This window comes from Kogia breviceps, chromosome 19 (genome assembly GCF_026419965.1).
Source record: "Kogia breviceps isolate mKogBre1 chromosome 19, mKogBre1 haplotype 1, whole genome shotgun sequence".
Taxonomy (NCBI): domain Eukaryota; kingdom Metazoa; phylum Chordata; class Mammalia; order Artiodactyla; family Physeteridae; genus Kogia; species Kogia breviceps.
The window spans coordinates 44,451,213-44,465,660 of record NC_081328.1 but is presented as its reverse complement, the minus strand read 5'-3'; the positions used below and the strand labels follow the sequence as shown (position 1 = coordinate 44,465,660).

General features: G+C 41.4%; 1 protein-coding gene across 1 annotated transcript; it reads left to right on the top strand.

Annotated features, from left to right (window-relative positions):
* The first annotated feature begins 424 nt into the window (after window positions 1-424).
* Window positions 425-10,906, top strand: KPNA2 (karyopherin subunit alpha 2). Its single transcript, XM_059046934.2, has 11 exons — window positions 425-576; window positions 1,915-2,012; window positions 2,164-2,301; window positions 4,253-4,341; window positions 5,183-5,451; window positions 5,724-5,818; window positions 5,915-6,178; window positions 6,370-6,603; window positions 6,846-7,028; window positions 8,985-9,134; window positions 10,555-10,906. The coding sequence occupies exons 2-11, from the start codon at window positions 1,938-1,940 to the stop codon at window positions 10,645-10,647; spliced, it is 1,590 nt and encodes a 529-aa protein (XP_058902917.1). The 5' UTR covers window positions 425-576; window positions 1,915-1,937; the 3' UTR covers window positions 10,648-10,906.
* Window positions 10,907-14,448: the final 3,542 nt, after the last annotated feature.

Below are 14,448 nucleotides of genomic sequence, written 5' to 3'. Positions count from 1 at the left end.
CTGCCTTACCCCTCCCCTCCTTGATGGCCAGAAACCCCGGCCAAGTTCCTTCTGAGTCCTATCAGGGGAAAAATGCATAGCAATATATTTCTATGTCAAGATTTTGAAAGAGAATTATTTTGGGAATCATTTGTGGTACTTGTTTAAGGCAAACATCCAGGGAAACTACCATCCACCGTACAGGCATAAACCCACTGCTGAAAGCCAACGCTCCAGCCATGGCTGACTGGGAACTGGCCCCTCGCGCTGCATGCCGGGATCTGGAGTCTTTCCCCTCCGAACTGCAGGGCGCTCTGGGATAGCCCGGCCTCTCCCTGATCTCGCGATGCTATACTCTCTTATTCGGGGCCCTCTGACTCCCTCCCCAACGTGTTTTTCAAATCCGCCAATGGGCGCATAGCGTAAGCTCGAACCAGCCAATCGGAATGCGGGGACACCGGGAAATTTAAATCGCGCCGGCCGGCTGCTCGAGCCACACCGTCCTCTGGCTGACCGTGGTGGACGTCTTGAGCGCAGTCGATCCGCAGCCTGTGCGCCCCGCACCGCCTCCTGTGGAAGCTTGAGCTGGCTGTGTAGGTACGAACTGAGGCCGCAGCCCGGCCCGAGCGGCAGCGGCTGGCCCGCAAGGTCGCGCTCGGATTGGAGGTGGCGGGAGGGGAGGCCCGGGGTAGGTGCCCGGCCTGGCTTTGGCCTCTCTGGTTGACGAGGCCTCGCGGGCGTAGTTCGTTGACGAGACGGGCGTTGCACCATGAGAGTGCTTGGCTTTAGGGCTCGAGGCCCTGCGAACAGCCGCGATCGTCTTTGAGAGAGAATCAGAGTGAGGCCCGAGGAGGAAAGCGTCAGTAGGGGGCCCAGCGCCTCTGGCTCCTCCTCCGACCGTTCCCGCTGCTGCTTCCCCGAAATGGGGTCGGGGGTGGGGTGGGGGGGGCAGAGGAAGGGACTGGAGATGGAGTGGCGGTTAGAAGTTCTGTCTCTTAACACGTAGGCCCTGGTTTGGCTGTGTCACAATTTCGTGAAAGAACAGAAAGGAATTAAAGATAGCCACTTGTAAGGAAGACTTTTACTTTTGTTCTCTTTTGGAGAATGCTCTTAAGTAGCAGAGTTTGAGTGAAGCACAGCTGATATCAGCCTAATTTAGTGCATTCGCTCAGAATTTCTGGAAATGAAAATGTATGCGAGATGCTGAAGATGCAGAACTACGTCGCAGGTGTTCAGGGTGGGTGGGCAGGAAATTTTATGAAAGACTCCACAATGTAATGATGAATCCGATTTTTAAAAATTTTCAGACGTGGAGAATGTACCTGTTTGGGCCTTTTAAAGACAGTAGAGGCTCCAGAGGATCGGAATTTTTGGCCCCTAGGACATAGATTTTAACTGTAACCTCATTTCCCCTACTTTGTCTTCAATTAACTATTTATGGATCCAATATAGAGTTTAGACGCACACTGTCCGGTGTGGTAGTCCCCAAACGCATGTGGCTAGTCTGAATTGAGTTATTGCTGTAAGCTTAAAGTCCCCGCAAGATCTCGAAGAAAAAAGAATGTAAAATATCTCAGTAATTTTTTGATTAACGTGTTGAAATGAGAAAATATATGATGGGTTAAATAAAATATTTTATTGAAGTTAATTTCATTTGTTCTTTTTAATTTTTTAAAAATGTGGCTACTAGGAAACTTAAATTTATGCAGCCCGCATTATATTTCTGGTGGACAGTACTGCTCCAGGAAGTATCAGCCCTTCAGAGGGGAAGGGCCAAAGATGATTTGGCCAAAGCTGTAATAGCGCTGAAAAATGAAGTTCTTTCTCTTATACGGAAATGTAGACTCAATATGTGTTTGATAATTCCATTAATGCTCATCTTATTGCAATTCAAAATGATAAAAGGGAAATTATTTTCTCTCCCTCATCGTATAGCTTTCTCCCTTTGTCTCATAACCATGTCCACCAATGAGAATGCTAATTCCCCAGCTGCCCGCCTTAACAGATTCAAGAACAAGGGGAAAGACAGTACAGTGAGTACCTTCTGTTGCTTTCCTATGATATTTTTTAAACGGGAATATATTTGGAAAGGGGGTCAAAATTTTGAGCGAATTTGAAAAAGTGCCCTCACTTGGCAACAAAAACTGATGTAATAGGTGAGATGATATGTTGTCTTTTCTCAAGGAAATGAGGCGGCGCCGAATAGAAGTTAATGTGGAGCTCAGGAAAGCTAAGAAGGATGACCAGATGCTGAAAAGGAGAAATGTCAGCTCTTTTCCAGATGATGCTGCTTCTCCACTGCAGGAAAACCGCAACAACCAGGTAAGGATATTTTAGCTTATGAATTACGGTAAACCCAGAAAAATCAATATGGGGCTTTTCTTAGAAATTTAAATAACATTCCTAGCTTTGTGGTTTTAACTATCAAATGTGAAGATATGTTTTGGTGTGCTCCCAGTCAGTAATTCTGATGTGTTGTCTTTTTCCTGCCCACCCTCCGTAATCTACTGAAGCTGATTCTAAGGTTGTCTTTAGCTCTGATCTCCCTTCAAGTTTCCCTGCATTTCCAGTTGCCAGCTCATACCTTGACCTGGCCATTTAACTGTTAATTGAAAGTTAATCATGTCCAGAACCATCTTATTTCTACCTCTTTCTCTTTCTCTTTCCCTTCCTCCCATTCTTTCTTCTGTTTTTTGTACTTGTCACCAGCTTTATTCAGGTATTTTTCCTCAGTACTGAAATACTTTCAGTAGTCTCCTAATTTTATCTTTCCCTTCATTCTGTGCCACATACTAACCTAAAAATTTTCCTAAAATACTGCTTTAAACATCTTAGAAACTTTACGGGGTTTTTTTTGTTTTTTGTTTGTTTGATTTTGTGGTACGCGGGCCTCTCACTGTTGTGGCCTCTCCCGTGGCAGAGCACAGGCTCCGGACGCACAGGCCCAGCAGCCATGGCCCACAGGCCCAGCTGCTCCGCGGCATGTGGGATCCTCCCGGACCGGGGCACGAACCCGTGTCCCCTGCATCGGCAGGCGGACTCGCAACCACTGCGCCACCAGGGAAGCCCTATGGTTTTAAATCCTTATTTTTTGAAGGTTTTTTGTAAACTAGACCCATCTTAGATTTTCAAATTTATGTATTTCATCTTTCAAAGATATTGGGCACTTTCCTACTTTTTTTCATGTTATGCTTTACTTTAGCGCTCTGTATTTTATCAGTTTTTTTTTTTAATTGAATTCCACCTATGAGCTATTTCTCGAGTTTTATACTCAAATCCCATCTTCTTATAGCACTCTTTGGTTAGCCTAACAGGAAAAAATGCTCCCTTCTCAGAATTCCTGTAGCACCCCATTCTGCACCAAAAAAGGAGAGTAAATTCTGTATAATACTATATACATATAACACTATATATATATATATATTTATATATAGTGTTATACATATAGCCGTTTATTATATGGTTGTTTACTTGTCACATTTTCCTTGTTAAGTTGTAAGCCTATAGGGAGAAAGGGACACTGTCTTTTTGAGCTAACTGTAGCATTGGTTCTCAAAGCAATTCTACAGTTAACTCAAACCTATGATCACAACCTATACATTTATATTTGCAACACTACTGTGGAAATGAATAGATAACAAACTTAGATATGAAAAATCCCAGCATATCTAAATACAAGTGATTTAGACTAAGATAGGAATAACCTCCACAGTGCTCTAATTCATTTTTTTTAAGTTGTTCACAGCTACTTTATCTAGTGACTAAATGCTGGGATACTCCATTACTGAGACTGTTTAATCATGACACCAAGTTTGAGAATTGTTCTACATATTAAAAATGACTATTTCATTAACAGGCAAATTTTAATGTAGGGCTAAACTCTTAGTAACTGATTATAAACTTAGGAATGTCTTCGTGTTGGGATTTTATTGTTTGTATTTAATCCTTTTTTTAAAATAAATTTATTTTTGTCTGCGTTGGGTTTTTGTTGCTACACACGGGCTTTTCAGTGGTTGCAGCGAACAGGGGCTACTCTTCATTAGTGGTGCTCAGGCTTTTCACTGCAGTGGCTTCTCTTGTTGTGGAGCACAGGCTCAGTAGTTGTGGCGCACGGGCTTAGTTGCTTCGCGGCATGTGGGATCTTCCCGGACCAGGGCTTGAACCCATGTCCCCTGAATTGGCAGGCGGATTCTTAACTACTACGCCACCAGGGAAGCCCTGTATTTAATCTTAAAAATGATAATTTGCAAAATTAATTCCACTCTTCTTGTAGGGCACTGTAAATTGGTCTGTTGATGACATTGTCAAAGGCATAAATAGCAACAATTTGGAAAGCCAGCTCCAAGCTACTCAAGCTGCTAGGTAAGCCTTGTCTGCTATAGCATGAGTAACCTAAGAAATCAGCCTTTTTACATTTTTTGTTGGGAAAGTGATGAGCAGGTGGTGTGATGAGTAAAGGTTAAGCCAGGCCTAGGCCTGTTTTCTTTAGAATCTTCCCTTAGGAGGATGTAAAATTTTCTGTAATTCCCTAAATTCCATCAACCTCCAGTGATAATCACTGTTAACCTTTTGGTGTACTTTTTAACAAAATTACAAAGTTTTTGTCAGAGTGGCATTTCAAGTCAGTGTCAGGGAAAGGAGGAATTATTCAGGAATGGGATTAGCACATTTATTTAGAATGGTCCATGCATTTAGGAAATAAATATATGTAGACTCCTATCTCCCACCATACACAAATATTTGTGATATCCATAATAGAAAGGATTAATAATTTCTGTAGCTTGACATTGTGGGGAAAAGCAAATCCAGTTGACAAATGATCATGGAAAAGATGTTTAGCTTCACTAGTGGTCAGAGAAATGCAAATTAAATTAATAGTGAGAGTACAATGCTATCAGATTGTCACAGTTTTTTAAAAGTGATAAGATCTAAAGTAGATTTCTGCAGAGATGCAGAGAGAAGGTTCTACATTATTGGTAATATCTCAGTTTTGGAAAAAAAGTTTATGACGCAACTTTTGGTAGCACCATGCAACCAGTCTGCTCAGCTCCTCTTAAATTCCAGGATGTCTCAGCATTTAGTGCTTTACTGTAAAAGGTTGTTTAAAGTTCTAAACTCTTGAGTTGTGTTTTAAATTTTTTTTTATATGAATGTGTTTTGTTAATCACCTTCAACTTTTGTTTCTCTTTTTGCTTACCCTTAGGAAACTGCTTTCCAGGGAGAAACAGCCCCCTATAGACAGCATAATCCGGGCTGGTTTGATTCCAAAATTTGTGTCCTTCTTGGGCAGAACTGACTGTAGTCCCATTCAGTTTGAATCTGCTTGGGCCCTCACTAACATTGCTTCTGGGACATCAGAACAGACCAAGGCTGTGGTAGATGGAGGTGCTATCCCAGCATTCATTTCTCTGTTGGCATCTCCCCACACTCACATTAGTGAACAAGCTGTATGGGCTCTAGGAAACATTGCAGGTACTTGGATTTAAAATTCTTTTGACTGAGTGTCTTCAGCCATACTGAGGTTTGTAGAAGTGCCTTGCCATAAGTAATAGTGATGTCTGTGTTGGGTTTTGAACTTACTTGCTTCCAGTGCATATAAGGGGTGGAAGTGGCATCTAATTTAAGGAATCCTGAGAGTGTTTTCTTTGCGTCAAGACACTGGTGCACTCAGTCACTGAAATTGATGGTGCTAGACAAATAGTTATGGTTAACTTTGCCTTTTTTATTTATTTATTTTTTTAAAGGTGATGGCTCGGTTTTCCGAGACTTGGTTATCAAGTATGGTGCAGTTGACCCGCTGTTGGCACTTTTGGCGGTTCCTGATTTGTCATCTTTAGCGGTAATTTACTTAACATACATCAAGTTATTCATTGATTCTAATTTTCCCACCTTCTCAAAAAACAGAGCACTTCATTGCATTTTTCTTTCCCCCCAGTGTGGTTACTTACGTAATCTTACCTGGACACTTTCAAATCTTTGTCGCAACAAGAATCCTGCACCCCCCTTAGATGCTGTTGAGCAAATTCTTCCTACTTTAGTTCGTCTCCTGCACCACGATGATCCAGAAGTTTTAGCTGATACCTGCTGGGCTATTTCTTACCTTACCGATGGTCCAAATGAACGGATTGAAATGGTTGTGAAAACTGGGGTTGTACCCCAACTTGTGAAGCTTTTAGGAGCTACTGAATTGCCAATTGTGGTAAGTTAACTTTCAGGTGAGAAGATAAAGTATAAGAAGCATAATCAATTGGTACTAATATTGACATATTGTCTATTTTAGGCCATATAATGAGCCTCTTACTTGTCAAAACTTTTAGGGTATAGAGATTTTGAGCAGTGCTGGAAAAGATAAAAGATAACCGCCAGCGTCAACATTTTTTTCCTTTTCAGACTCCCGCGCTAAGAGCCATAGGGAATATTGTCACTGGGACAGATGAACAGACTCAGGTTGTAATAGATGCAGGAGCACTTGCCATCTTTCCCAGCCTGCTAACAAACTCCAAAACTAATATTCAGAAGGAAGCTACGTGGACAATGTCAAACATCACAGCCGGCCGCCAGGACCAGATACAGCAAGTTGTAAATCACGGATTAGTCCCATTCCTCGTCGGCGTTCTCTCAAAGGTAATGAAGTCTTAGGACTTAATGAGGGATTTGTTAGTGTTTATGAACAGGCACTTGATAGATTCTTAATGTACTAATGTTAAGTTCTACTTAACTGCCTTTGCTAAATAATAGTCATTTTTTTTACTTAAGCTTGGATAGAACTAGTCGGTAGTTTTAGTCACCGTTTTTCTGAAACAGTACTTTTGGAATCTTATTTTTATGACCATTCTGAAATAAACCTGTTTCCATATGTTAATTAGGCCGACTTTAAGACACAGAAGGAAGCTGTATGGGCTGTGACCAACTACACAAGCGGTGGAACAGTTGAGCAGATTGTATACCTTGTTCATTGTGGCATAATAGAACCGTTGATGAACCTCCTAACTGCAAAAGACACTAAAATTATTCTGGTTATTCTGGATGCCATCTCAAATATCTTTCAGGTAAGTCTTAAGAAGGTGGCATGTGTTTGAATTTGGACTTGATAATTGGTTTGCTGTGTAGGTGACGGGGGTGGGGGCAGCTGAGCTTACTCAGGGGGCCACAGAATCAGAGAGACATTTATGGGGGCCACACTCTTGATAAAAGGTGTGACAATGGATTGTAAGAGATATAAAGGAGATGACAGGTGCATGATGTCACCTGAATTGAGGTCAGGTACATATGTGGACACTATTCATACCTATTTGTTTTGTCAAGAATTTTTAATTCCCCAGTTTCAGACTGAATTTTGGTGAAATTAAATTTGAATGACCAGGCTTCCCTGGTGGCGCAGTGGTTGAGAGTCCGCCTGCTGATGCAGGGGACCACGGGTTCGTGCCCCGGGTCTGGGAAGATCCCACATGCCACTGAGTGGCTGGGCCTGTGAACCATGGCCGCTGAGCCTGCACATCCGGAGCCTGTGCTCCGCAACGGGAGAGGCCACAACAGTGAGAGGCCCGTGTACCACAAAAAAAAAAAAAAAAAAAAAAAAAAAATTTGAATGACCTAGTTAATTATATTTTTCTTCTGGTTGTGTTCCTAATTGATCCAAGCATGCTAGCACATGGCACTTGTCATAGTGTTTGGCGGTAGGTAGGTCTTACTCAACAACTTTAAACTTCAGATTATGGAAATTTATACATATCAAAGTTGAGTTTAGAATAATGATCCCTAGTGTATCCATCACCTAGCATAAATAATTGTCAACATTTGGCCTCTTTTTCTACTCACCTTACCTAAAATTTTATTTTTTTAAAATTTATTTATTTATTTTTGGCTGCATTGGGTCTTCGTTGCTGCGTGCGGGCTTTGTCTAGTTGTGGCGAGCAGAGGCTACTCTTCATTGCGGTGTGTGGGCTTCTCATTGCTGTGGCTTCTCTTGTTGTGGAGCACGGGCTCTAGGCACGTGGGCTTCAGTAGTTGTGGCATACGGGCTCAGTAGTTGTGGCTCACAGGCTCTAGAGCATAGGCTCAGTAGTTGTGGTGCACGGGCTTAGCTGCTCCACCGCATGTGGGATCTTCCCAGACCAGGGCTTAAACCCATGTCCCCTGCATTGGCAGGCAGATTCTTAACCACTGCGCCACCAGGGAAGCCCTAAAATTTTATCTTGAAGCAAGTAAGTTATTTCATTTAAAAAAATTTATGTTTCTCCTAAAAGTTGAGAACTTTAAAACATATTTAGCCACAATATCATTCTTACACCTAATAGGTTCTTTATATCATCAAATAATGTAGTCCAGGGAATTTTTTTTTTTTTCTTTTTTTTTTTTTTTTTTTTAATTTTATGCAGTACGTGGGCCTCTCACTGTTGTGGCCTCTCCCATTGCGGAGTGCAGGCTCAGTGGCCATGGCTTACGGGCCCAGCCACTCCACGGCATGTGGGATCTTCCCAGATCGGGGCACTAACCCGCGTCCCCTGCATCGGCAGGTGGACTCCCAACCACTGCACCACCAGGGAAGCCCCAGGGAATTTGTTTTTACATACTGTAGGCCATCTTTACTCTTGGACAATGGTTCTCTTCCTTGACTACATACATCTTGGGATTATCTGGGGTGCTTTTACACTAGTAATTTCCTATTCCCATCACAGACCAATTGAACCTGGATAAACTGTCATTTTTAAGGTTGCCGAGGTGATTTTGATGCACAGAAAAGGTTGAGAACTATACTAAGATCTGTGTGGCTGAAGGCTATAGAAGTAGTTGCTAAGAGCAAGTACAGGTCTGATTCCCTTGAATTTTTTAAAAAATGTAAAATAGAGATAAAAATGGAGATAGTTTTATCTCATAGGATTATGGAAGGAACTGTTGTGTTTATTTCTGTCTGATATATATTGATAGTCAAACGTAGACATTGTTTTCTTCATTAAAACAGAACATTCAAAGTTTAAGCTACTAAAGTTGGAAATTTTTTTTAGGCTGCTGAGAAACTAGGTGAAACTGAGAAACTTAGTATAATGATTGAAGAATGTGGAGGTTTGGACAAAATTGAAGCTCTACAAAACCATGAAAATGAGTCTGTATACAAAGCTTCATTAAACTTGATTGAGAAGTATTTCTCTGTGGAGGTGAGTAACCTGGTGATGTTAATAAGCACTGGAAAAATACACACTTAGGATTAAGCCTGTAAGATTTTTTTTTCCTCATACTTTTTTAATGAGCCCTGATAAATACAGTAAAATATTAGTGTAAGTAGGAGATAACATACATATTTGCTCCTCTAATGTTTGGCTTGATGATAATACCATCTTTGTAACTTGAGATATTAAAAAGTCACCAATTTACTTTTGAATGAAAAGCCTCACGAATCTTAGAATATCTTTTTGTTGTTGTTTAATTTATTTACTTGGTTGTGCTGGGTCTTAGTTGCAGCATGCTTGTGGGCTCTAGTTCCCTGACCAGGGATCCAACCTGGGCCCCCTGCGTTGGGAGCGCGGAGTCTTAACCACTGCGCCACCAGGGAAGTCCCATGAATCTTGGAATATCTTGAGACTAAGTTTGTGTAGGAGTTGGAGAAGTAGGCTGACCCCACAGCCATCCTCTGGCCTAATCGGTTTTGCTTTTGCCTACTGAAAAGTGACAGGTTAAAAAAATCTCTGTTTTTCTGTTGATTGTAGAAGCTTTCTTTAAAAATTTTTTTCTTTTAATATTATAATTTTTTATTGAAGTATTGTTGATTTACAATGTTGTGTTAATTACTGCTGTACAGTAAAGTGATTCAGTTATACATATATATATTCTTTTTTATATATATTCTTTTCCACTATGGTTTATCACAGGATATTGACTATAGTTCTCTGTGCTGTACGGTAGGAACTTGTTGTTTATCCATTCTGTGTATAATAGTTTAACACTTAACGCCAGCCTCTCACTCCATCCTTCCCCCCTCCCCCTTCCTCTGGGCAACCACCAGTCTGTTCTTGATGTCTGTGATTCTGTTTCACAGATAGGTTCATTTGTGTCGTAGTTTAGATACACATGTAAGTAATAGCATACGGTATTTGTCTTTCTGACTTATTTCACTTAATATGATAATCTCTAGTTGTATCCATGTTGTAGTAGCATTTCTTAACGCATTCAGAACCTTCCCCTCTCAGGCAAGTTTCAGTAGCCATCCCTCCACTATTTGAGATATTGAAGTGTGTTTCAGGATTAAAGGTGAAATACACAAATGAAGACTTTAAGAGTGAATACCTTATAGGCATTATGCTAAATGAAATGAGTCAGACAGGGGAAGACAAATACCATAAGATCTCTCTTATATGTGGAATGTTAAAACACACACACACACAAGCGCGTCGATACGGAGAACGGATTGGTGGTTGCCAGAGGTGGGAGAAATGTGTAAACTTTTTTTTGTTTTTGTTTTTAGCCTAAATAAATTGAGATAAAAGAAGAAAAAAGAGTAAATATAGACTTGTAGGCAGCTACCTCTTAGAAATGTACCATATTTATGGGATTATATTGTTTGTTTTTAAATACTTCCAGGAAGAGGAAGATCCAAATGTTGTGCCAGAAACTACCTCTGAAGGGTATACATTCCAAGTTCAGGATGGCACCGCTGGGACCTTCAACTTTTAGATTGTACATCATCTGAGGCATAAAGCTGTTCGTTGTGTACTATGTTTGGTAGAAGTTTGTCTTACTGTTTCTCTACTAAGAACTCTTTACACGTGGTTTGTTATTGTAGCACTTTTTACAAAGAAACTATACTTGAACAGTTCCAAACTGTACATACTGTATGAAGCTTCTCTCAATGGGTTCCTTATTTCTATGTGGAATTTCATATCTTGCGGTGTCCTGTAAATAAAGATTAAATTCCACCCTTTTCTTTACTTCACCATGCCGATGTGTTACTTTCTAATTTAGAGCTCTTAAAGGCTGCAAATGAAGAGGAGCTGAATTGAACGGATGTGACTCTAACCAGGGGTGTAGTTTTGGTTGCAGACATCATTTAATGTAAGGTTTGTTATGTCATCAAGGATACAAGATTGATAACTTCCTGCCCACTTCTGAATTCTGGCTTTGCTCCAGGCTGCTTCCCCTCTTGGTTGGTGAAAATGGCCATTGGCACTTCCAGTCTTCACATCCATTTCACACTAGTCAAAAATTTTTTTCACAAGTTTTCACCAAAGAACAAATAAAATTTCACAGAAGCCCTCAGCCAATGTCTTCTCAAGGCTTACTGGCCAGGGAGATGGGATAAAAATCTTAAATTTTATCATAAATTTCTCCTGGAGCTACAAGTGGAATTCATTCCTCCGAAACTTCAAGGCTGAAAGTGGTTTCAAGGCTGCACCTTGGCATCAACAACTGGGAAAGTTTAATTGGTAAGGGGTGGGGTTGAAATAGTGTATTTAAGCTTTTAATTTAATCCCCAGGTGCTCCCTCAGTGCAGCCTGGGCTGTGAAAGCCACTGCTTGAAGCAGTTGCTATGCTGTTAGCAGAAAAGCAAGGGGTTGGGGGGTGGAGTGTTAGCTACAGTATCCCAGAAGTCTCAGGAAAACGAATTGCACCTTTAAAGTACAACTGCTAGTTTCTGCCTTCTTAAAAAAAAAATTATTTTGGGCTGCTTTTTTGACTGGTGGAAAAGTGATGAGCAAAGCCTCCACTGCCTTTTTCCACCACAGAAAATAAAAGCTGGGACTTCCCTGGTGGCTCAGTGGTTAAGAATCTGCCTGCCAATGCAGGGGACACGGGTTTGAGCCCTGGTCTGGGAAGATCCCACATGCCGCGGAGCAACGAAGCCCGTGCACTGCAACTACTGAGCCTGCGCTCTACAGCCCGCGACCCACAACTACTGAAGCCCACGTGCCTAGAGTCCGTGCTCCGCAACAAGAGAAGCCGCCGCAGTGAGAAGCCCACGCACCGCAATGAAAAGTCGGCCCTGTTCTCTGCAACTAGAGAAAGCCTGCGTCCAGCAATGAAGACCCAACGCAGCCAAAAATAAATAAAGTAAATTTTTTTTAAAAAGCAGGGTGGCGGGGGTGGGAGGGGGAGGAGGAGAGAAGTAACCAGACTGCGGCTCTGCAGCCTGTCCTCCCTTCCCTGCCTACCTCGTGCTCCACTCGCCTTCTTCCCTCCCCTTTCCCCAGCATAAGCCCCTTCTTGGTTGCTGCATCCAGAAGTCTTTCACTTGAGAAAATGTGGAAGTAAACCTGGACATCCTAGGCTTTTGCTTTAAGGTAGGTGGAGCTTTATGGCTTTAAAGGGACTAGTGTAATACACACTTTGATAAGAGTACAAGGCCTGGATTTGTTAGCGTAAAGGCATGACTCAGTGAAGTAATGGACAGGAGGCAGCTGATTTCTAAAAATACATTTTCATATTTTAGATAAAATTCTTAACATACTAGTTTCCTTGGAGTTAAAATCCAGAGAGGCATTTGTATGTTTTTATTGAACTTAACTGGATAAAATCTTAGGTATTTTTTGAGGTTTTATATTCAGCTTGATTTTTTTAAAGTAATAAAACACTCTCTAGCCACCGACTTTTCCCTCTCACAAAATGATAATGTCTAAATTGCTTTTGTTAACACACTACATTTTTAAGCTAGCAGTTTTAAATCTCATCTAAGATTTTAATTATCTTTGCCTATAACTTTGATTTTTGTATTAGTTGTAAGGATGGGAAGGTTAACACAAAATTTTAGTGAAATATAAAAGTAAAAACTGCAGACACTTATTTTACTTGTTGCAAAAATCTATAAAAAGTTAACATCAGGACTTCCCTGGTGGTCCAGTGGTTAACACTATGTGCTTCCATTGCAGGGGGCTGTGGGTTCGATCCCTGGTTGGGGAGTTAAGATCCCACATGCCACGCAGCCAAAAAAAAAGTTAACATTATCATCAGAAGGTTGAACGTCAGTGTTAAATATTTCCCGGAGTATTAATTCTTTTTTTTTTTTTTCTTGGCTGTGTTGGGTCTTCTTTGCTGCCCGCGGGCTTTCTCTAGTTGTGGCGAGCGGGGGCTACTCTCTTCGTTGTGGTGCACGGGCTTCTCATTGCGGTGGCTTCTCTTGTTGTGGAGCACGGGCTCTAGGTGTGTGGGCTTCAGTAATTGTGGCACGCAGGCCCAGTAGTTGTGGCTCGCGGGCTTCGTTGCTCTGCGGCATGTGGGATCTTCCCGGACCAGGGCTCGAACTCATAGGTCCTTCCCTGGCAGGCGGATTCTTAACCACTGTGCCACCAGGGAAGTCCCTGATTCTTTAAATTGCTACATTGTATCTTGGCTTTAAATCCTATCAAGCAACTTAACTATTTTTAGAATTAAGATAGGAAATAAACATTCCTTTTCTTACCGATGTTTGATTTTTTTCCCCTCCCTCTCTTCAGCCTTTCAGTGGCTGCATCACTGAAAAGAAATTCTGTATAATTTCTTGTTACAGTCAATCCTCATTGTTATATAGGATTTTTGCTTCAGCATTAGGCCTCTTAAATTGCTCTTGTTTATTCATTTATTTATTTTTTTGAGCTTCCCAGAACCAAGAATTAAAACCAAAATTGTGGTCACCAAAGTGGCAGGTTCCTTTCCATTCTAAATAGCAGTGGAAGCAAAGTCTTCGGTTTTGTTTGTATGGGCAGTTGGATATCTTGTGAGCTACAGGACCCCAAGTTCAGAAGGCCATTAAGGAAAGTGTAGCTGGCCACTCCTTCCCTCCCTCCACCCTTGCTGAAGCTTGCCAAGATCCAGCTGGCTGATTTTGCAAAGCCCTTGAAATATGTCATTAATGGTTCTTTCCTTTGAGGTTGGGCTGTTGACCTAATTTGTGATTAACAAAACCTGGCCAAATCATGCGATACTCCCCTCCCCCAAGGGAAAGTGTTCGTGAAAAGTGTTTTAGTAACATCGCTGATTTAACTTTCGTAACCCCGGCTAATAAAGATGATAAAAAACACTCAAGCTATCAAGTAGGGCTTTCTGAGGGCAGAAGAGCAATTTAATTGTGAGCACTTGTATGTTAAATGGCATGTTTTGGGCATAGTTTGAAAGCATAATTCTGGTGTCCACAAATGCCCAGTTCCTCCTAAATATCTGGGACAGTTTCATAACACTGTGTCGGAGCTGTAGTCACCAAACCCTCTTAAATTGATCAGTTTGTTCGTTCCTCCCACGCTTTTCACAATCAAACATGTCTTTCCCTGGCCTAGTTTGGAGAGGTAGCGCTATGGAGAATGGACAAGTAATTAGCAGCCAGATCAGCCCGAGTCCAAAATCTGTCTCTACCATATTTGAGCGAGTGAGTGACCTTTGGGCTGTTAAAGTAGCACAATCTCTGATGTAAAATATAAGTACAGGTACTAATTACTATATAGTGTTAATATCCTAGCTAAGTATTGTAGTCATAGGACAGCTATTCCCAACCTTTTAACAGCAAAGTTT

What these genes read in the sequence shown, in the direction of transcription:
- KPNA2 (XM_059046934.2), top strand. Translation starts at nt 1,938, where the DNA reads ATGTCCACCAATGAGAATGCTAATTCCCCAGCTGCCCGCCTTAACAGA. An exon ending in CTGATTTGTCATCTTTAGCG is followed by an intron (nt 5,819 to 5,914) that starts GTAATTTACTTA and finishes CTTTCCCCCCAG; the next exon opens with TGTGGTTACTTACGTAATCT. An exon ending in CCATCTCAAATATCTTTCAG is followed by an intron (nt 7,029 to 8,984) that starts GTAAGTCTTAAG and finishes AATTTTTTTTAG; the next exon opens with GCTGCTGAGAAACTAGGTGA.